At 44.0% G+C, this 21,490-nt stretch overlaps 1 protein-coding gene across 6 annotated transcripts in view; it reads left to right on the top strand.

The window, feature by feature from the left end:
- Positions 1 to 15,629, top strand: part of PROM1 (prominin 1) — a 93,676-nt gene extending 78,047 nt beyond the window's left edge. For 4 of the 6 annotated variants that reach the window (XM_060148470.1, XM_060148467.1, XM_060148468.1 and 1 more), the window contains exons 15-24: positions 1,584 to 1,668; positions 3,202 to 3,348; positions 4,021 to 4,092; positions 5,098 to 5,190; positions 7,098 to 7,151; positions 7,789 to 7,869; positions 7,973 to 8,041; positions 10,757 to 10,849; positions 13,937 to 14,055; positions 15,197 to 15,629. In XM_060148470.1, the coding sequence (XP_060004453.1) occupies positions 1,584 to 1,668; positions 3,202 to 3,348; positions 4,021 to 4,092; positions 5,098 to 5,190; positions 7,098 to 7,151; positions 7,789 to 7,869; positions 7,973 to 8,041; positions 10,757 to 10,849; positions 13,937 to 14,055; positions 15,197 to 15,278 (895 nt within the window). In that variant the 3' untranslated portion in view covers positions 15,279 to 15,629. Of the gene's footprint in view, positions 1 to 1,583; positions 1,669 to 3,201; positions 3,349 to 4,020; positions 4,093 to 5,097; positions 5,191 to 7,097; positions 7,152 to 7,788; positions 7,870 to 7,972; positions 8,042 to 10,756; positions 10,850 to 13,936; positions 14,056 to 14,749; positions 14,775 to 15,196 lie in introns of all 6 variants that reach the window. The other 2 variants (XM_060148471.1, XM_060148472.1) reach the window with 2 other exon arrangements.
- Positions 15,630 to 21,490: the final 5,861 nt, after the last annotated feature.

A 21,490-nucleotide genomic window follows, 5' to 3' on the forward strand; every position in this document is an offset into this window, starting at 1 on the left:
GATCAGCATATACACAGTGAATCACTGTGGCCTTGGCACCTGGGAAGGGAGTCTTATCATCAAAGGAGTACCACCATAGATGTCCCAGGGAGGGAGATATTTAATCTTTATTTTTAACATGGACATTCTTTACTTCTGGTCAATGCACCCTTTTCTTTCATAATTAAAGCCGATGTACAGTGTGTGTTTGACAGGCCACAAACAGCTTGTTTTAGTTAGCATAAAATTTGAGTTAAATCATGTAGAAGCCAGAATGACTTCCCGAGACCTCAATATGTGAACATTTCTTTCGTCAGGTCCAAATCTCAGACATGCTAATTGCAATGCAGCTGGAGATCCAGGCTGTACAGTCAGGCTGCCTGGGCTCCAGTCCTGGCTCTACCACCGGGGCCTTTGTGATCTTGGGCAGTTCCACTTCCTGTCGCTTCAATAGGGATGATGATAATAGTAATTTGAGTATCACCAGCTCCCCATCACCTCTAGCGAATGAGACAGCAAACAAGCGGCACAGGTGTCAATCACTTACGCCTCGCCTCCATGGCAGGCAATGGTCATCAACTGTGGTCTTCTACTTTGCCCAGAGGGTCACAGGAGCCTTCTCAACAGCATGTTCTTGGTAGACATTTTCAATTCATTGGAGTTTCTGTGCACAGTTAATCCATCCCTAGGCTCAGAGGAGGCCGAGCTCCTTGGCCTGGTCTGCCAGCTCCTTGTGATCCTGGCTCCCGTGGAACTCTCTGGTCTTACCTCTGTTGGTTAGTGTATCAGACTCTCTGTTCCAATGCCAATCTACTTGGGGCTCACTGGAGAGGAGTATCCCACCTCTTGGGGATGTGGGAAAGTTGCTTCTCCCAGGCATCCCTCGGGACTGGAGGGCCTTGGCTACTGCACAAGGAAGAGGCGCCCCAGGAAGTGGCCATCTGGGTGGCAAGGATATGCATCAGATAAGGCCACCCTGCTTAGCTCCTCCGAGGAAGCGTTTGTCACATTTTAAAGAAGCACGGAGAAGTGAGGCCAAGTTAGGTTTATAGCCGAAGTGGACCGACCGTTTGGATGTTTGTTGCCCCCTCCCTATCTCCATCCTACCTTTAGTCCAACCTTAGGTTTAGTAGGTGAAGCTCAACCCTGGAAATATGGAGGGAGATGGTCTGGCAGGGGCTTGATAGAGTTTTAATCTTTTATGAAATCTTTTAATGATAGTGCTTTGTAACTTACCTCTTTCTGACATCTGTTGTTTTTTTAGATTAGGGTTTATTTCTCCCCAATTTGTAAACTTGTTATTACTCACAGCACTGGAAAGAACACAAAGGACACAGATAGAAGGATGTAGTATTTACCCGTCCTAGTGTATCTGTTGCAAACATGGGACATTTAGTAAAACAGGGAACGAAGTGAGGAACGGCGGGCACCCGGGGGTTCGTGCAGCCACTGGTGGTGGCCTTCTGTGTCCACACCCAGATGCCACGTCTGTGGTCACAGATTAAACAAAGACGAACAGTTCGCCCTTCTCTCCATCCTTGGCAGTGGACAGAGGTAGCCACAACTGCCTTTCTGGATCCTGATTTCTCTGTTTATTCCCTCAGTGATTGCAAAGAAAATAAAGGCATTTATGCCACACTTAAGCTAGAGAACACCTACAATATCAGTGAACATCTCAGCATTAAAGAGGTGAGTAATTAGAACCAATCAGAAAATTAACATTTCTTTACTAAATTCAGTTGTCTTTTTTTTTTATGAAAGTCACATAAGATAAAAATTAACCATTTTAAAGTGACTTTAGTACATTTGCAAGGCTATGCAACTCTCACCTCTACCTAATTCCAAAATATTTGCATCACCCCCGACCAGTTGACTTTCTTGAGGCATGAGTTTCTCTAGCAGATGATGGAAGATCCTCTCCAGGGGCCTTCCTGCAGACACTTCACAGGGAAAGAGTTTATCCTTTGAGTGTCCCTGTTCCTGGAGGCACAAACCCCACTTGTTTCCCAGGGATACTGACTCTCCCAGATCAGCCATCCTTTTCTGTCACATCCCTGAGTGGGGACAAGAACCGTGGCCCACAGAGTCCTCACTCCTTATGAATGATGGCTGTGGCCCCAGGGCTCCCAGATAGGCCTTTAACAAGAGACAGAGTGGCAACAAGGATGGAAGGGACAGAGGGAATGAATGACCTCTCCTCCTCCTTTTCCCAGACCGGCACCCAAGCCTTGAGTGTTCAGACTCCAAGGAGAGATCCCTGTAGAGCACACTGGCTGGAGGAAGGGGCAAGGGGGCTTCAGCAGCCCAGGCCTAGGGCACCCTTAGCCTAGGCTGTGTCCACTCCCTCATACCTGGAGGCCTTCTGGCCTTCTCAGCTGTGCAGGAGAGAATCTAAGGAACCTTGTTTCTTCTGGGCTTCTGATATAGAAGCAATTACTGAGGAAAATCAAGGGGAGAAGTTGTCCCCCAAACTCCATGGCTTACCCACTGAGGCATCACAGAAGGCTTCCAGGGTTGCCATGAGGCCACAACAGCCTGATGATTTTCAGATGTGAGAGGTTTATTTGAAAGCTGTATACAAATTTCGGATTCTCTTCCGTAAATATAGCTTGCATGTATTTATAAATAAAATATAACGTTGCAAGCAAGCCCTAATCGATGCCCTCTACTCATTTGCTCATTATGCCATGTGCCATTTTCTTGCTGCACCATGATGAGTAGGGTGGGAGAGGCCCCAAGTCATGAACCACGTTCCCGTTGATCTCAAGTCTCTCTATTACCCAAGTCCAGTGCATGCTGCCTCCTTCCCCTGGAAAGCAGCCTGCCCAGCCCCTTTCAGCATCTCTGTTTGTCAAGACTTGCTCAGAAGTCACCTCCTCTCTGTTGCCCTCCCCAGCCTCCTGCCTTGAAAGGCTCTGCCCCTGGCGTCCCAATGCATTTCATGTGCCTTTATCACGACACTGCCTCTTCCCTTTGAGATCTTTGAGGGTAGAGATGCAATATGATTTTGTTTTGCATTCCACCTCCTCACATAGTGCTTGGCATAGGGCAGGGAGGCGGGGAAGGAATGGGAGGGGAGAGAAGAGAACCAGGAAGAAATGCCAGTCAGGTACATGTGTATTTGTTTTGGCCAGTGTAATTTTGTTGCTCTTTTAAAGCATTAAGTAGGTGATGTTTTGGAGAAGAGTGGATTTATTTATATCTTTCCTTTTTATTATGCAGCATACCGGAAACATAAATAATAATTTTGAAAATATGAATATAAGAATTGACAATATAGTTCTGCTGGATGAGGCAGGAAGAAGAAACCTTATGGATTTCAGTTCTTCAGGAATAGACAAAATAGACTATGGTGCCTTCATGGCTGCGGTATGACCCATATGTTCGCACTTGATCTTTTGGGGAAAAGTTAGGGCATCGTGTGTGTGTGTGTGTGTGTATATATATAGATATATGATATTTTTTGTTTGTTAGTTTTTCGTTTCTATTTTTGTTTTTTTATTGAGATGAGAGTCACTCAACATGAAATTAACTCTTTTACCAAGTGAGCAATTCACTAGAATTTAGTATAATCACAATGTTAAATAACTATCATCTCTATCTAGTTCCAAAGCACCTTCATCACCCCAAAAGAAAGCCCCGATCCCATTAAGCAATTGCTCCCCATTTCCCACTCCCAGCCCCTGGCAACCATCACTCTGTGTTCAGTTTCTATGAATTTACCTATGTTGGATATTTCATATGAATGGACTCATACAGTATGTGACCTTTTGTGTCTGATAACCTTAACTGGTCTGTTTCATGTAGCCCAAGTTTTTTGAGATTCATGTACATTGCAGCATGTATCAGTATTTTATTTCTCTTTATGGTTGAATACAAATAATACTGTGTGTATAAACAAGAATGCAGATGTGTCTAGCCTTAGAGTGTCTAGCCTTAGTTTATGGTTGTGGACTCAGGTTCACTCTGTTGCTTATTAAAATGCTGTTAAGGTTCAAAAATCCCATATCCATAACACAGCTTTTTACACCTCTTTTGTAGACTGGGAAAAATCCCACAAAAGTGAATCTTTTATCATTTGCAAATGACCTAGAAGTAAAAGCCAACCATTTGGTGAGTTCAAACGGTCCGGCTCAAGGCTGTCATTGTCGTAGATGTGAAATGTCAGTACCGTCCTTAGAGAAGCTATGGGAAGAGGTTCCTTGTACCACAAGTAACCCTTGTTTAAACACGCCGCTCTGTGCATGTTAAAAGTTCCCATCAGCAGCCATTGCCACATGGCACCACAGTCCGTGAGCGTGTGAAGGTTCCCAGGGCAGCTTCAGGGTGCAGGCTCTTCCCAGCCTCTGCTCGTGGTGCTGCTGCCCTCACCGCTTGAGCACCGGACCTGCTTTCACTCCGTCCACCCCTCCACTGCCAAACACCTGTGTGCACATTTTCTTGCAATGTAGGGAATGGTAACTGAGGACATGGGAGGGACATCCCGTTTGGTGCTTTGCATCGCCAATAATGAGCGGATAAGGGAGGGCAAAGACACCATCCAAGCCCCATAAGCTTCCCCATTACCAGCTTCTCTGCTGGTTGGTGACTAATGGCTGTAACTGGTCCCTTTCACAAAGCGGCAGACCTGGACTCTGGGGGAAGACCAGGATTTAAATCCTGAGTCAGCCTCTTCCTAACTGTGGGAACTTAGAAACAATATTTCACCCCTATGTGCCTCAGTTTCCTCATCTGTTAAATGGAGGCAGTAGTAACGCTTGTTAGATGTTACTATACTAAAAACGATTTAAGTGTGGGTTAAATAAAATTTCTCAGTGGATTGAGCCTTGGTTTTCTCATCTGTAAAATGGAGCTATAGCTACTGTAAAGCGGCTTTACAGTGGCTTTATTATGGTGAAGTGAGAGAGAGAGAGAGAGAAGGCAGCCTCAGGCACTCAGAAAGAACCGATGTGGGTGGGTTATTGCTGAGAGTTCATGGTTTGAAGGAGGGTGTCTTGGCACCGTCCCTCCAAGTTCGTCATCATACAAGAAGGGCTGCATACTTCTGTCCTGATTAGAGAGAGTGCTCCAGAGTCTGGAAACAGGTACTAATATTTATTTACTTTATTCTCTTTGTAGCCCCCAGGAAATTTGAAACAGACCCTGAAAAATAATGCAGGAATCTTAAGAAATATTCATCGTGACGAAATCATTCCTTTGCAAAAATTAATGGTAACAATCAACAACCTTTGATATTTCGCTGTGACCTGGGCAAACTCTGTTTCACCTAGCCTGATGATATATTGATATGTCGCGCGTAGGTCAAAGTTGGTTGACCTCAGGCTAAGAAACTGAGCTATTTTTTAAATAAATGATAGTAGCTGGGCTTTGAAGAGGACACGTTTTCAATTTTCACCACAGATTTTCTGCCTCTTTGTTGCCTTTTTCCATTTGAGTGTGAACAGTTATTTTAAAAATGTGGTTGCCTCCTCTGTTTTTCTCGTTTCCATGGCCTTAAACAGGCTCCCCTAAGCCATGCAGCAGCTGAAGTGCTGGACTCACTCTAACTTAGTTTATTATTATCAAACTCTCTGTCTTCACACCCTGCCATGCAATATGTGAGGCCAGGCGATGTCCTTTCTTTCCACGTTCATTTAGCTCTACTCCCTGTTCCGATGTCCTTTGCCCCTCTCTTCCGTCCAGCTTTCTCACTCTTCCTGTCTTTTCTTTCCTCTCGGCCTTCTGGCTTCCTTCCTCAATGCCAGAAAGGCAGTTTGTAACAGAGAAAGAACATGGGCTCTGGAGTCAGGTCGACCTGATTTCAAATCTTGCTTCTGCCTCTCTGAAGTCTTGTGGCTTTCGGTTTTCTCATCTAAAAATGGTGGGAAGGGTCCTTGCCTCACTGTTAGCTGGCTCTTGGACATGAAGGATCTGACCTCCCAGAGGGACTCTGCAAAAAGAGCCATTATTACTATGCTTGCATGTGGGAGGGTCATGTTTGCAGTCGTCAAGGGGAAGACTGCGTGGGAACCAGGTTACAGAGTCAGCCTGCTGAGGTTTGAAGAAGCTTATTCGTCCATTTGACTCCAACTTCAGAATCTTCTAGAACTAGTGTTTACCATCTCTCTCTTCATTTTTCCTCCTGCCTTTCTAATTCAGTGGAGTATTCACAAAGTCCTCCTCTACAATTTTCTTACATGGTATGCTGCACTCACCACAGTTCTCTCTCTGCTATACTTTATGCCTAGCACAAATATGTTAACATTTTAAGCTGCTGTTGACATGTTCCTTAAATGCTTTCCTTCAAGTAGACACAGGACTCCTCGGCCTTTTCAGAGTTGGGGCAACCTACAATTAGGCAAGTTGTTCTGTGGATGTGACCTACAATCTAAACCAGAGGTTAGCAAACTGTGGCCCTGAACACTGCAGCTCGTGGGCCCCCTCCGGCCTGCTGCCTGTATTTATTTATTTACTTACTTATTATTTTTTTTATTTTTATTTTGGCCACGCCGTGCGGCATGCGGGATCTTAGTTCCCTGATCAGGGATCGAACCTGGGTCCCCAGTAGTGGAAGCTCAGAGTCCTAACCACTGGACCACCAGGGAATTCCTCTGCTGCCTGTTTTTACAAATAAAGTTTGACTGGAACACAGCCAGGCCCACCTAGTTGACAGATGATCTGTGGCTGCTTTTGGCTACAAGGGCAAAGTTGAGAGATTAGGACAGGGTATGGTCCACAAAGCCTACAGTATTTACTATCTGGTCCTTAACCGATAAAGTTTGCCAATTCCTCATCTAAACCATGCAAATTAAGCCACTCTTGTTGAACAGGTTTTACTGTAAACAATGTCTGCCACTTTGAGCAAACCTGATTCAGAAGAGTTTTGTGGTTACCTTACACATGGTGTGCTGCCCGCTGAAGCTCTAGAATATGTATCCCAATTTTCTTCTTCAGCTTTTCTTATACCCAAATACGTGAGGTACTTATTGTTCCTCGTGTCTGTTGTTTTTTCTCGAATGAAACTATTACAGAGTAAAGTCGGATTTGATGAGTGACTTATGGGTTGGGGGGATACAAAACATGTGATCTTGCAGCTTCACGTTACAGGTCAGGAAATATGATCTGTGTTTATTCACCAGAGTGCTGTGCACCAAAAATTGAAGGAGCTTCAACAGAAAAGCAGTGGATTGGGGGTAAGGATTTGTTTTCTTTCTCTGTCTTGGGGTCTTGTTACAAAAGCACACACAGACTTTCAGAGATGTTGGGTTTTGCAGGTACTTTAAGTAAAATCGAGTCTCAGTTATCCACCCATTTTAAACACCAAATTGGGTTTTCCTACCCTCTCCTTTCTACAAGGACTTCTGTAAATGGAGACCGCATCCTGGCATGTTATGTACACAGGAGAAAGCTGTTTTCGGATGTGTAGGATGCAAGTGTAGGTGGTACATCGGTCACTTTTACAGAGATAATTCTGCTTGACAAACAGCTTCCAAATCTCAGTGCCTTCCACACACAAACTTTCACTCTCACTAGAAAACCAGTACAGTGCCACCCACCATCTGTGCGCCATTGGCCAAAGCAAGTCACAGAGCCAAGCTCATCGTCATGGGGTGGGGACGGTGTTGGCCATCTGTATGTCTTCTTTGGAGAAATGTCTCCCGGGAAGCCAAGCCAGGGAAGGTGTCACCAATCATGAACAGCTAGTAGAGTCTTAACTAGCAAGTCATGGGGGTGTGGGGCTGAGTTAACAGTACTCGCATCAATATGCAAACTGTCTGATGAAATTCTTTTATCACTTGATACCGTGTCGACCGTTGCTGTGTTTTCCAGGTGAAAGTGGCCAATATCATTCGCTTTTTGGATTCTGCTCAGGACTTCATCACAAACCGAATCTCCACAATTATTGCTGAAGTAAGTGGTTATGCCAATAAGTGGGTGTGTGACCATAACTGCATGATCACAGAGGATGGTAGAGTCATTTTAATGGCTTTATTACTCTTTGATGTCTTTCCAGGAAAGTAAGAAGTATGGGAATACGATAATCAGCTACTTTGAACATTATCTGCAGTGGGTCAAAATCTCTGTAAGTGGTTTATCGTTGATGAACATAAGGGGGCTGTTTCTTGGGAGAGTCATTTTCTAGAATAAAATCAGGAGGAAATCAAATTAAATTCACAGAAATTAGACAGAAGGTAAGTAAAAGGACCTTGAATGTAGGAGCCGCAAGTGGAGGCACCATAAGACTCAGCACAAGTGTGTCCATGCTGGGCAGCTTCCCGGGCCTGCCCACCGCGGACAGCATGCCCCTTGCATTCTCCCCCATCTCCCTTTGCTCATTGCTGTAGGGATTCTGGTCTCCTCGACTGTGTCTCCCCTGGCAAACCGTGAGCTCCTTACGTTACAGTCCATTTGCAGCCGTGGTTTGTACACGCCCTGGGCAGCACTGAACCTGCTATGTCATTGGTGTATTGGTCGACTAGGGGGCTTAAACAACAGGAGCTTATTTTCTCACAGTTCTGGAGGCTGGAAGTCCAAGGTCAAAGTGTCGGCAGGTTGGTTTCCTCTGAGGTCTTCTTTCCTTGACTTGTCGGTGGCCGTCTTCCCCTTGTGTCCCCACGTCGTCTTCCTTCTGTGTCTGTGTCCAGATTTCTTTTATAAAGACACCAGTCCTATTGGATTAGAGTCATCTTAGTGACCTAATTTTACCTGAATTCCCTCTTTGAAGACCCTATCTCCATATACAGTCACATTCTGAGGTACGGGAGGTTAGAACTTTAACATTGGAACCTTTGGGGGACAAAATTCAGTCCATAAAGTTAAGTCTCCATGAATAAATCAGTAGAGAGAAGTGAAGGAGCAGAGTGAAGTTTCCAGTGGCACACGCAACCGATGGAGAATTATAGTACCTTTTCTCCACACCTTCCCCAGCATTTATTATATGTAGACTTTTTTTTTTTTGGTGATACGCCGGCCTCTCACTGTTGTGGCCTCTCCCGTTGCGGAGCACAGGCTCCGGACGCGCAGGCTCAGCGGCCATGGCTCACGGGCCCAGCCACTCTGCGGCATGTGGGATCTTCCTGGACCGGGGCACGAACCCGTGTCCCCTGAATTGGCAGGTGGACTCTCAACGACTGCGCCACCAGGGAAGCCCTATATGTAGACTTTTTGATGGTGATCATTCTGACTCGTGTGAAGTAATACCACACTGTAGTTTTGATTTGCATTTCTCTAATAATGAGCGATGTTGAGCATCTTTTCATGTGCCTGTTGGCCATCTGTATGTCTTCTTTGGAGAAATGTCTATTTAGGTCTTCTGTCTTTTTGGATTGGGTTGTTTGGTTCTTTTTGTTATTGAGCTGTATAAGCTGTTTGTATATTTTGGAAATTAAGCTCTTGTTGGTCACATCATTTGCAAATATTTTCTCCCATTCCGTAGGTTGTCTTTTTGTTTTATTTATGGTTTCCTTTGCTGTGCAAAAACTTTTAAGTTTAATTAAGTCTCATTGGTTTATTATTGCTTTTGTTTCCATTACTCTAAGGAGAGGGATCCAAAAACTATTGCTGCAATTTATGTCAAAGAGTGTTCTGCCTATGGTTTCCTCTAGGAGTTTTATAGTATCTAGTCTTACATTTAGGTCTTTAATCCCTTTCGAGTTTATTTTTGTATATGGTCTTAGAGAATATTCTAATTTTATTCTTTTATATGTAGCTGTCCAGTTTTCCCAGCACCACTAATTGAAGAGACTGTCTTTTCTCCATTGTATATTCTTGTCTCCTTTGTCATAGATGAATTGACCATTAGTGCGTGGGTTTATTTCTGGGCTTTCTATCCTGTTGCATTGACCCATATGTACCCTTACCCCACTTTTTATAAAACTAACAGTGAAAAAGCCTATAAAGAGAGTGTATACGGTTGTTTGAGCTTGGAGAAACTTAATGTTATTAATATGGGCTACCTTGTAAGGTAGAGATGGAAGAAAAGGGGGAGGTGAGCCAACCAATAAAGGAAAAGAAATAAGATACACTCCCCACCCCAGGAACTAGCATCTAGCTTCTTGTACTTCCTCCAGAGTTTTTTGAATGAATGAATATAGTTTTCTTAAGCTAATGGGATTGGAGCATCTGTCTGTGATTCATTAAACTTGTTTAGTCTTACCTCAGCAATGACTACTTTGCTTTCTGTCTTCTAAGACGGAGGTCAGCAGGTCCTGCCATTTTTGTAAATAAAGTTTTATTGGCACACAGCCATACCCATTTGTTCATATATTGTCTGTGGCTGTTTTCGCCCCACCATGGCAGAGTGGAGCAGTTGCGACAGATACATCTCAGCCGAGCCTGCAAAGTCTAAAATATTTACTCTCTGGCCCTTTATAGGAAAAGTCTGCCAACCCCTGTTCTAAAATGTAGACTTATTCATTACCTAACTTTCCACTTTCTTCCCACATCCTTTGTCAGACTACAAAGGCGGCGGGTAAGAAACTCAGACTGAGGCACTGTGCTGACCACATATACTCTTTAAGTCTCTGCAGAGTCCAGCAAGATGGGTCTTACTTTTCCAAATAACAAACCAGGGAACTAAAAACCGAGGCTCAGAGAGAATCGGCGTCTTCCTTTCAAGTACATACTTTTTTATGTCGTAGAACTCATCCACAGAAATCAGCCATCAGCTCCGTATCCAGAGGGCCTAAGGATTCTTTCTGTGAACAGGCCAGAAGGGAATAGGGTGTTTAATTTTATTCTTGTGGAATTTTGTGGGTGCGGCTCCATCTAAATTTGCCTGTTTTTCTTACCCCCATAGATCACTGAGCAAATGGCAGCCTGCAAACCAGTGGCCAACGCTCTAGATTCGGCTATTGATGTCTTTCTGTGCAGCTACATTATTGACCCCCTGGTAAGAATTTCATCTTTCAAAAGAAGAAAACACAGTAAACTCATTACCTTTGATTTTTTTTTCAGATGGTAGTTCACACTATAATATAAAATAGGTTTCTGCTTGGGTCTGTTACAGTTGTAGAATCCAAGACCTGAGATCTAAAATGTAGATGAATGTGTTCTGACACTGATAAGCTAGAAAAGTCAAAGTCCTCGCTGTATATCTTCACTCCTTACTTGAATTTTATTTACAGAAGTCAAGAGACCCTCATGAAGAAAACTGTTTGTCTGAAATAATTAGAAAGGAACATCACTGGTGTGCAGAATGCCAGTATTCCAAAGGACTCTCAGTGCAGCTATATATGTAACCCTAAAGCTATAGCAAACTTAGTTTAATTTTTGAGTTAACAGCCCTTTAAGATGTTACCATTGGGCTGGTAAGTTCCAGTTAACCAAGTTTATTCCTCAGCTCTGTTCACTCCTCGATATACACTGACTCTCTCTATGAGTCAATCCTCTCATCCCCTTCACTTAAAGCACCTCAGTGGCTCACTGTTAATATCACGGGAAGGATCAGGATCCTTAATGTCATGCTCTAGGCCCTGCATGATTGGGTACCTGCCCATTGGCACATTTTGTACTATTTGATCACTTTTCTCTCTGTGCTTCAGTGTTTTCTTTCATCTCTTTATATATTCCAATAAAGATGTTAAAAAATAATCTAGATTTCCCCACCCCAGGGCCTTTGCATATGCCAGTTCTGCTGCCTAGAAATTAGACGCAAGCTCCTTCTCCCTCTGTTTCTCTCTCATTCTTCCCCTCTACACCCTTATCCCACCCGTGACTCCTCTAGGTCTTATAATATAATGGTTGAGAACACAGACTCTGAATTCAAATTCCACTTCTACATTTTCAGAACTCCATGACATGGAAAAATTATTTATCTTTTCTGAGCTTCTTCACCTTAATAGGGTTGTTTTGATGGTTCAAAGAGAGACTACATGGAAAGCCCTTAACACCTTTCCTGGTACATTAACACACTCCATAGATGTTCGCTGTTATTAGCTGTTATTCTGTTTTCGGGTCCTAGCTCAAACATATCTTTTTTTCCGGGAAGGTTTTTCTGATCTTCCCAACTACATTTGGCTCCCTTTTGTACACTCCCATGGAACTTTCTGCTTTTCCTGTAGAGATGTTTTTGCTGTTTGTATTGTACATTGGTGTGGCTCTTTGGTAAGACCTGTCCCCCGCAACACACACTAGACTCTGAACTCCGTGAGCACGAGCTGCGTGTTCACTGCTGTGACCCTGTCATCTGGAGTGATGTCTGGCACAGGCCGTAGGATGATCAGATAGCTGCCTGTCACAGTACATTCAGAGTGCTCTATTGGTCCATCTCTCTGTTCCATTATCACTTGTCTCTCTGGGAGGGACTTTTGTACCTGGATGGAAATGATCCTCACACTTTCCCAGCCATGCAGATCCCCCGCCTTGGTCTTCTGGCTGCTTCCCTCCCCTCCTGACTTTGTACCCTTTTGTCTGCTGCTTGGAGCCCCTGCTGAGGGCTTTGAGTAAAGCCCTCATTAGGGGAGCCCTAGGTTAGTTAGGCTGGTTCATTCTGAACTGCTCTCCTTGTGCCCAGTCTCCACTGCCTGCCACAGCCAGTCAGATCACCCAACTAGCAGGTGCCTCTCCAAAACCATCGGGGACCACTGGAGGGGAGGCCTGAAGGATGCTCAGGAAGACTGTAGGCTAGAGCTTTGTAGCAGGTGGTTTAAAGAGTAAGGAAGAGTTCTGGCCTTTGGCTCAGCCAGGAAAATAGACTCCTGGCTGGCAAACATGTTTCTTTTATATCTTGATTGTACCCAGAAGGAAAGGAATGGTTGTCATAAAGCTCTAAGCCTCTCAAAACAAGGTTGAAAGTGTAGAAATCTACCAATAAAAGAATATGTGGGAAAGGAGAACAAATTTATTGAAAATTCTGGGCCAAGTGATGCCTCTCTGTCCAACGCTAAACTCAACCAGGAACAGAGCAGAAGCGCAGTGGCTGAGACATGAGGGTCTGGGCGGTTGTTTTTATGTCCGAGCTGCCTTTTACCTCCCAGTGGGCTGGGGAGGGCTGCTCTAGTGTTACAGGGTTATCCTAAGGCAGGGGCCACAGACTTGAGCCTCTACAAGGATCTGGAAGGTTGTAGATTTACAAAACAGGCCAAGACCAGACGCTGGCTAGTGTCTGGTACCCACAGAGCCATACTGGTTGTGCACAGCCATCTCTGTTCTGATTGGTGGGTCAGGTTAAATAATGTTGGGTATCACCCCTGTAAGAGCTAGTGGTATGGTCTGCCACAGACTGAGGACAGATACCCTTCTTGAAGGAAGAACCATCACTCAGCTGCAGCTGATGTTTCCTTGTGGGAACGAGGGCTCAGCATTGAGTTCCAACTTGAGACTTTTAGAGAAAAGACGTAAAGCCAGGTTTCTGTGTGACGTCTGACTTAGGAATATAGGCAGCTGTCTTTTAAAAAATACTTTAACATTGTTTTTTAGGCAGAACAGGATTGAATTCAGCCCATGACCATCCTTAAAGATTGGTTAAATTCATTATGGAACGTTTGTTGGGGGCATCGCTGTGTACCAAGCATTGCATCTGTTTTCTTCACACAATAGTGTTATGGGATGAGGATGCTGCCAATCCCACTGTTCAGAGGCAGAGCAAAGCCAGGAAGTTTAATGAACAACCCTCACGTCAAAACAACTCAGAGAAGGATCTGAGCTCAGGCCTGCAGGCTGTCCATGCTCTTATGGCTGGCCTCAAAGCCAGGGGCCATCGAGTGGGATGGTTAGCTGTTGTTTGGGGGTGTCTTAGATGCTAAACCTTGCTTCAGCACTTGCTGCCTCTGTTCCTCATTTATAAAATAAATATGACAATAGGATCTATTCAAGGTTTTCAGAAAGATGGAATCACAGTGGCCAGCTCATCTTAAGTTCACAAAATTAGAATCCATTAAAAAAACTGCAAAATAAAGTTATTTTCCCCAAGCCAGTGTTGTTTTCCATTTCCCATCTTCAGGCATCTAATCCTCATTATTTTCCTTTTTCCCCGCAGAATTTGTTTTGGTTTGGTATAGGAAAAGCTACCGCATTTTTACTTCCGGCTATCATTTTTGCCGTAAAGCTGGCTAAGTACTACCGTCGAATGGATTCTGAAGATGTATATGACGATGAGTAAGTAGACAAGAGGCTGGGGAATCATTTTCTAAGTGGCGCTACCTTCTGAGCACTTGCTAAAGAACGGCTCTGATGCGATTAAACTTGATTTTTTTTTTTTATGATTACAACTATATGACATTCTTTTTTATTTAATTTATATTTTTATACAGCAGGTTCTTATTAGTTATCCATTTTAAACATATTAGTGTATATATATCAATCCCAATTATTTTTATGATTACAACTATATGACATTCTTTTTTTTAATTTATTTTTTTATACAGCATGTTCTTATTAGTTATCCATTTTATACATATTAGTGTAATAGGTCATCTCTATTCAGATGAAATTTTTATACTGGTTTTCTTATGCTTATTTTAACTTTTTTTCCCCTTGCTTAATCGTCTCAGCTTCCTTAATCAGCCTTCTTATTTCTTGTTTGCAGTTCCTCTGTCTCAGGGACTTGGCACTTTACTTTATAACTGTTTTTACTAGTTTTCATTTTGGCTCCGTGGTCCACCCTTCACTCTGTGCCTGGTGAACTTGTATTCAAAATGTGTTCATTCTGACTTCATTTACCTCCTTAATATGTGTTTCTCCTGAGTTTGCTTTTTCAGCATCTGTATTAGAGTAAAAAGGTGGGGGATGCAGCTGTTGAGCTGTAATTGTAATTGAAAAATCATTTTATCTCCTTTTTTGTGTTTTATAGTGTTGAAACTATACCCATGAAAAAAGTAAGCCTTTTCTTTTTTAAGCCATATTTATAAGGTGGGACTGGGGAGGGCTTTATTATTAGATGACAAACTTTTAAAACTAAAATAATAACATTAAATTACATAACAACAACAAATATGCCCGGATAAAAATAAATGCTGATGCCTCTTAAAATGAGAGCTGGCAGATGGAGAATACCAAAGACATCCTTGTTGAACGAATGAAAATCGTCTATGTTAAATTTACTACTATATAAAATGTTTGTTTGGATCTTTGGTTTTTTAAAGGGAAGAAAATGTAAATATACTTTTTTACCTTCTTTATAGATTTAACAAATTGTTATATACTTTTTACGACCATTACATTGTCTTTGTAATCCATGATGTAAATGCTTCATTTTAGAAATAACATGGTGTTTTTGGTGCATTTATTTTTGTTACAGTATGGAAAATGCTAATATTGGTTCTCGTAGACATCAAGCCTCCAGTGTGGAAAATGCCAATATTGGTTCTCGTAGACATTGAGGCACCCAGACAAATTGAACAAAGTTTTTAAACAGCTCCAACTGCATGAGTTCATGACCTGCAGCATCTATTGGGAAAGAAACCTTCTGTTCAGGAGCTTACAGAGTTCAGTGAGGTCACACAGAGTATGCACTGACCGGCCTAAGAGTGGAAAGCGCACACGCCTATTTTTTAGAAGTTTTGCTCTAATCATCTGAGCCGTCTATGAAAATTTAAATATGTAAAACATTCATGAATTCCCAGTTTAGCCTTTGGAGCAAGACAGGAATTTGGGCACATTTCGTCCAATGGGAACTTCGACTCCTAGTTAGACAAAGTCCAGAAAATAGCAAATCTGTGTGTGAACAATAAAAGAATGATTTCAGAATTATGACTCTAATCCTCTTATTGAAAAATAGATCTAAACTACAGATGTCAATGAAGTCTCTGTAGTATTTTCTTAGAGCGGCTGTAACACATCACACAAACTGAGTGGCTTAAAGCAATGTGTTCTCGAACTTTTATGGAGACCGGAAGTCTGAAATCAACACGTCAGCAGAGTCAGTTCCTCTCAGAGAGCCTGAGGGAGAGTCTGTTCCGGGCCTTTCACTGAGATTCCGATGATTGCTGCCAATCCTTGGGCTTCCTTGGCTTGTAGATTTATCACTCCAGTCTCTGCCTCTGTCTTCACATGGAGCTTCCCTTTGTGTGTGTGTGTCCCAATTCCCCTTATCTCCTAAGGAGACCAGTCACTGGGTCAGGGCCCATCCTAAGCAAGAATGAGCTCACCTTCATTTCATCGTATCTGCAAACAACCTATTTTCAAACATTCACAGGTTCTAGGTGAACATAAATTTGGTGGCGGGGTGGGCAGCCGGGGGGAGATTATTCCCCCCCCACACACACACAGTCACCCAACAACAATAGCAAATAGCCAAAGAGATAGAGAAGTGGACACGAAAGAAAGTGACACTGTACACACAGAAATTAAGGTAAATTACCAAAATCAGAAATGGCAGAAAATAAAAAAATGTGAGTAGACATACACAAAATAGTGACTCATTCCCCTCTTAATTTTAACCTTTAAGATTTGTCTGTATCTAAGAGCACATTAATAACCCACTGCATGTGTCAATCAATTGTCTCTGCATCTAACCCAGTGATGCCAGCCCCTGCTACACAATGGATTCACCTGAGGGGGGATCTTTTTAAAATTACTGATGTTTGGGTCCCATCCCAAGAGATTCTTATGTAGCTGGTTAGGGATGTGGCTTGAGCATGTGGATTTAACATGTTTCCCAGGTGATTGTGATGTACAGCCAGGGTTGAGAAACACTGCCTCGGGTTAATTAAATCAGAATTTCTGAGATGTATCCCAGGTAATTCTCATGTGTAACCTGGGTTGAGAATTACTGGTACAGCTTCTACATGCATTTCATCTGATTTATATATATATATTCATTGATCATCTACTATGTCCCAAGCACTGTGCAAGACACTGGATGGGGGAGAGGTGAGCTAACAGACTAGATCCAGCCTCCTAGGAGCTCAGTGTCAGTGGTGGAAACCAAGACGACCCATTTGATGAGTATATGAGAGACACAGAAGGCTGTGGGGTGGTGGAAGTCAGGGGAGGGTTCTTGCAGTTGAATTTCTGAAAACTATGTGCGTGAGAAACCTATGACACATTTAACAAATCTGTTTCTTATGAAGGTTCTGTGCCTTTCACTTGTCCCCTCCTGTAATCCTCACTGCATCCCATGAGGTCAGCAGTTTTAGTTCTAATTATAAATGAAGTGGCCTGAAGCTTACGGAAGTGAGTTGTCCAATATCACCCAGCTCGTAAGTGTTTGGGTCAGAAGATGATCCAGGTCCCCCAGATTCCATAGCTCCTGGCTGTCTTGTTGAATCTGTTCCCTTAGCGCTAACCTTAGTGCTCTGTTGCCTCTGCTTAGTCATGCTGGCTTTGCATCTTTTGTAAAAGAATGTTGCCTACAGCCTGAAATATATAGGATAGCCCATTCTCAAGGCTCTGACCTTTAGAGTTATAACACTTTGCCATTCATATAGAGATAAACAGAGAATGATATCTGTCCTGTTTTGAGGTTTATAGGAACATTGTGACCAAACCTGTAAGAACAAAGGATTCCAGCACCAAAAAGTTTGCAACAATCAGTGCACCCCTTCCCCTTTTTAGTATAAAACAAACCTGAATTCTAACTCGGGTAAAATGGTTCTTTGAGACACTAGTCCACCATCTTCTGGGTCTGCTGCTTTCTGAATAAAGTTGCTTTTCCTTGCCTCAACACCTCATGTCTCAATTTATTGGCCTGTCCTACAGTGAGCAGTACGAGCTTGGACTCTGTAACATCGTCACAAGCTAGGGTGGGTTTTGGCACAGACCGCTTACTGACAGCGTTTCAAACTAAAACCACCAGATAGCTGCCTGGTGTTCTCTAAGGATGAAATGCAGTATCAATCAGTGCTACTCAAATTGTGGCCTGAGGACCAGAAGAATCACCTGGGGAGCTCAAAAAAGGCTAATTCTGACTCCACCCCAGATACCCTGAATCAGAGTCTCTGAGGGTGAGGCCCAGGAATGTGTATTTTAACAAGCTTTCCAGATGAGTCCAAAGTACATAAAGTTGGCCAAGCATACCTCAAGTCACCCTGACGGAAAAGGTCATTTAGAAACTAGCTTTCGTCCAAGAAATGTGGCTAAGCCCCAGTGCAAACTACAGACTTTTGGTGCCTATGTAAGGGCTGTAGGGGAAAAGGGAGGTGGAGCCAGTCCTGAGAGCATGTTCATGGCTAACCACCGGGCCCAAACCCACCATCCATCCATCTGAAATGCCTGTTTCCACTCCCATCTTCCTGAAGAAGGGGCTCCTGCACGCCTTCATTCCCTCCCTGAAACGCCACTGCCATCAAGTCAGATCAGTGACACCCACCACTTCTCCACCCTCTTCTAAATGAGCATTTACTCTTGCTGTCTCTCCCCAGCAAGATCTCAAACCCTTGCGTACAAAGCCCAGGTCTTAAGTTCCTTTGAGTCCCCATAGCCCTTTAGAGTGTTAACCACAGTTTCAGAGATGGACACCTGATTAGAGAGGTGTTTATTTGGGGTTTGTTAGGAGTGCATCCCAGGAGACACACATTAAAGATGTAACCAAGCAGGACCCTATGGGACCTTGCCAGGACAGTCACCCCTACCCCACCATGTCCTCTGCCTGCCTCTTGTTTGTAGAAAAACTTTAGTCTCCTTGGCCTTCCCCAAGTTGCAAATAATAACTGGAATCAGATAAGTGAGAAAATGCAGAAACAAAGGAAAATAGTCAAGCAAGACAAAATAATTGTTTAGCAATTAAACAAAGTGTATGACCTTTCGTTCCTCCCCAGGGTTCTGAGCCATGTCCTTTGAGCTGTTTTGCAGAGACTGAAACCCCCACCAGGTGGAAGAAGTTAACTGTGTGCTGCCCACAAGCCCATAGACCCCAGACCAGTTGGAACCAGAAGGTTGATGATGTTGACTCCTGATGACCTCACCACCAACTAGTCAGAAGAATGTCCATGAGCTGATGACACAGCCTGCAGCCCTCTCCCTCACCCTGTCTTTGAAAACATTTCCTGCCATTTGGGAGTTCAGGTCTTTTAAGCACTAGCTGCCTGGACTCCTTGCTTGGCACCTTGCAATAAATGCTGCACTTTCCTTCACCACAGCTGGTGTTAGTAGATTGGCTTTACTGCACACGGGTGAGCAGACCCAAGTTTGTTTGATAAGAAAGAAGCGCTTGAATTGTGTTCCACCAGACTAGAAAATGGGGGAAGCTTATAAAGGCGAAAAAAACGCACGGTGACATAAAGTTGTTTGTCAGGAATTAGAATTGGAGCCGGCAAGAAGTAAAGGTGCTTGTTAAGGAAGGATTGGTTGGAGTTTGAATGAATACAGTGTTGTTAGGGGCAGAGGGGATTTTGAAACTACAAGGTTGCAACTAGCAGCTGCTAGCAGATAATGTTTTCAAATGTAATGCTGGTGGTATCCTTGAGTTTGATACCATTCAGAGAAAATTCAAGTTCTCAGGGACACAGGAACATGTCTGAAACCACAACCACAAAGTCCACCCAGCTCCATTTTGGAAGTCTGAACCGCAGTTACTCCATTTCGATATTTAAGTGATCTTAAATATGTCATCAAGAGGCAGTATGGACTGATACTGGATTGGACTCAGAGACCTCAGTTCAAATGTGCTCTCCCTTGAGAAGCAACTCAAGCTCCTTTAGCCTCATTCCCCCCTCTGTTAAATGGGGAGGGGATTATGCCCACCTCATTGGGTGGATGTGATGGTCCTCATGATGGCTAGCATTGAGTAGACTCAATAAAGGAGAGCTAATGTCACCTGCCAGTGACATGGTAGGCTTTCAATATATAGCAGATCATGTTTCTTTTTGAGGCAGTGAACTCCTTGTCACTGGGGGTTCAAGGAAGGCTGGTCAAGCTATCCTACCCGTGAGATGCCTTGAAGAGGTGTCTCCATTCAGTTCAAAGAGGAAAGGAAAGGGAAGGTGGAACAGTAGGGAGTACCAGGATCTATCTCCCCACTTGAAAATGAATTGCACAGGCAGAATCTGTCTGCTATAACTATTATGGAACCCTGGAGTCTACTGAAGGCTGCCGAATTCCAGAGGAAGTCTTGGATGGTAAATTATGGTTCATTTCAGTCAGTTGCAACTCTGAGCTCTGTAGCCACTACTACTCCCCCACCCCACTCCGATGGCAGCCAGTCAGTGGTGCATGAGTTCCTGGAGTAGCTTGCACACAGACATTGAGGGCAAGAATGGGCATTAAGGACCCTGTCCTTCAGATATTGGAGGTCTGTGTTCTGACCCCTGGTTGTTGCTTCTAATCACAGAGGTGCAGATGCAGAAGTGAGCGGCCCTGGTTTCACTCCCTCTGAGGGCCAGCTGCATTAACGCTCGCCTTGTCTGGCTATGTGGTAGTCCACAGTGCTGATAGCACAGTCTGTCCAGCAACCTTTCCAGCCACGTCCCTTCTACCTCTGGATGATGCCACCAGCTGAGCATGAGAAGGAATCGGAAACGTCTGCGGAATGTCACGTTCATTAGCCTACTGTCAGGGGCCCTTTGCTGCCAGTGGCATGGCATCTATGACCGTAAATGAGCCAGATATCCAAAAATATGGTAGAGCTTTGTCTCAAGTGCCATTATGGTGTGGCCCAAATCTGCCACTTGCACAGAATGGCAATTCCAGTTAGGGGGTTAAGTGTCAAAGGCCATTAGAAGCCATAAGTAGGGACTTCCCTGGTGGCATAGTGGTTAAGAATCCGCCTGCCAATGCAGGGGACATGGGTTTGAGCCCTGGTCCAGGAAGATCCCACATGCTGAGATGCAACTAAGCCCACGAGCCACAACTACTGAGCCTGTGTGCCACAACTACTGAAGCCTGCGTGCCTAGAGCCCGTGCTCCGTAACAAGAGAAGCCACTGCAATGAGAAGCCCGCTTACCACAATGAAGAGTAGCCCCCGCTCACCACAACTAGAGAAAGCCTGTGCACAGCAACAAAGACAAAAATAAATAAACAAATTTATTTAAAAAAAAAAAAGAAGAGGCCGTAAGCAGCCATGAGATGGCAGCAGAGGACACATGTTGTCTATTTGCCAGAAAAGGGCAAGGCTCACCCTTAGAGCTGTAAGGGTCCCCGTTTACCTTCAGAAAGACAGATGAACTACTGACAGTACCACTTCCTGAGAGCCATTCCAGTCCCCTTGGCACACAGATGTAAACCTTCCACCCAGTGGACTCCATCAGTTTTTAGTTGGGATGAGCCTTCCATAAACCAGACCCAAGCCTCGTCAGGGCTTCCTGGGAGACATCTCCAGGTAGCCAAAATTGGCCCTGAGAGTAACCAAGGGAGATACAATGCCTCAACCTTCTTGTGTGAAGAGCACTCATCTGTGGCACCAGGCTTGATGCTCTGGAATGTTCCATTTTCATTGTTTATGAGAAATCTCTTTGCCTTTCCAACTCTGCCTTTAACATCTGAGGAGACCAATGCCGGATGGGGATCCCTGGACACAATGGTATCTGGCTGTCATTTCTAAGGCCCTTGGTCTCCACAGGTGCCCAGGAGCAGGGAAGGAGCCATTTTTTTTAAGTGGGGTATTGCTGGGAACTGTGTCTCCAAGAAGCCAGTACCCCAAGGGCAGACTGGGCA

The sequence above is a fragment of the Lagenorhynchus albirostris genome, chromosome 4 (genome assembly GCF_949774975.1).
Source record: "Lagenorhynchus albirostris chromosome 4, mLagAlb1.1, whole genome shotgun sequence".
NCBI classification, from domain to species: domain Eukaryota; kingdom Metazoa; phylum Chordata; class Mammalia; order Artiodactyla; family Delphinidae; genus Lagenorhynchus; species Lagenorhynchus albirostris.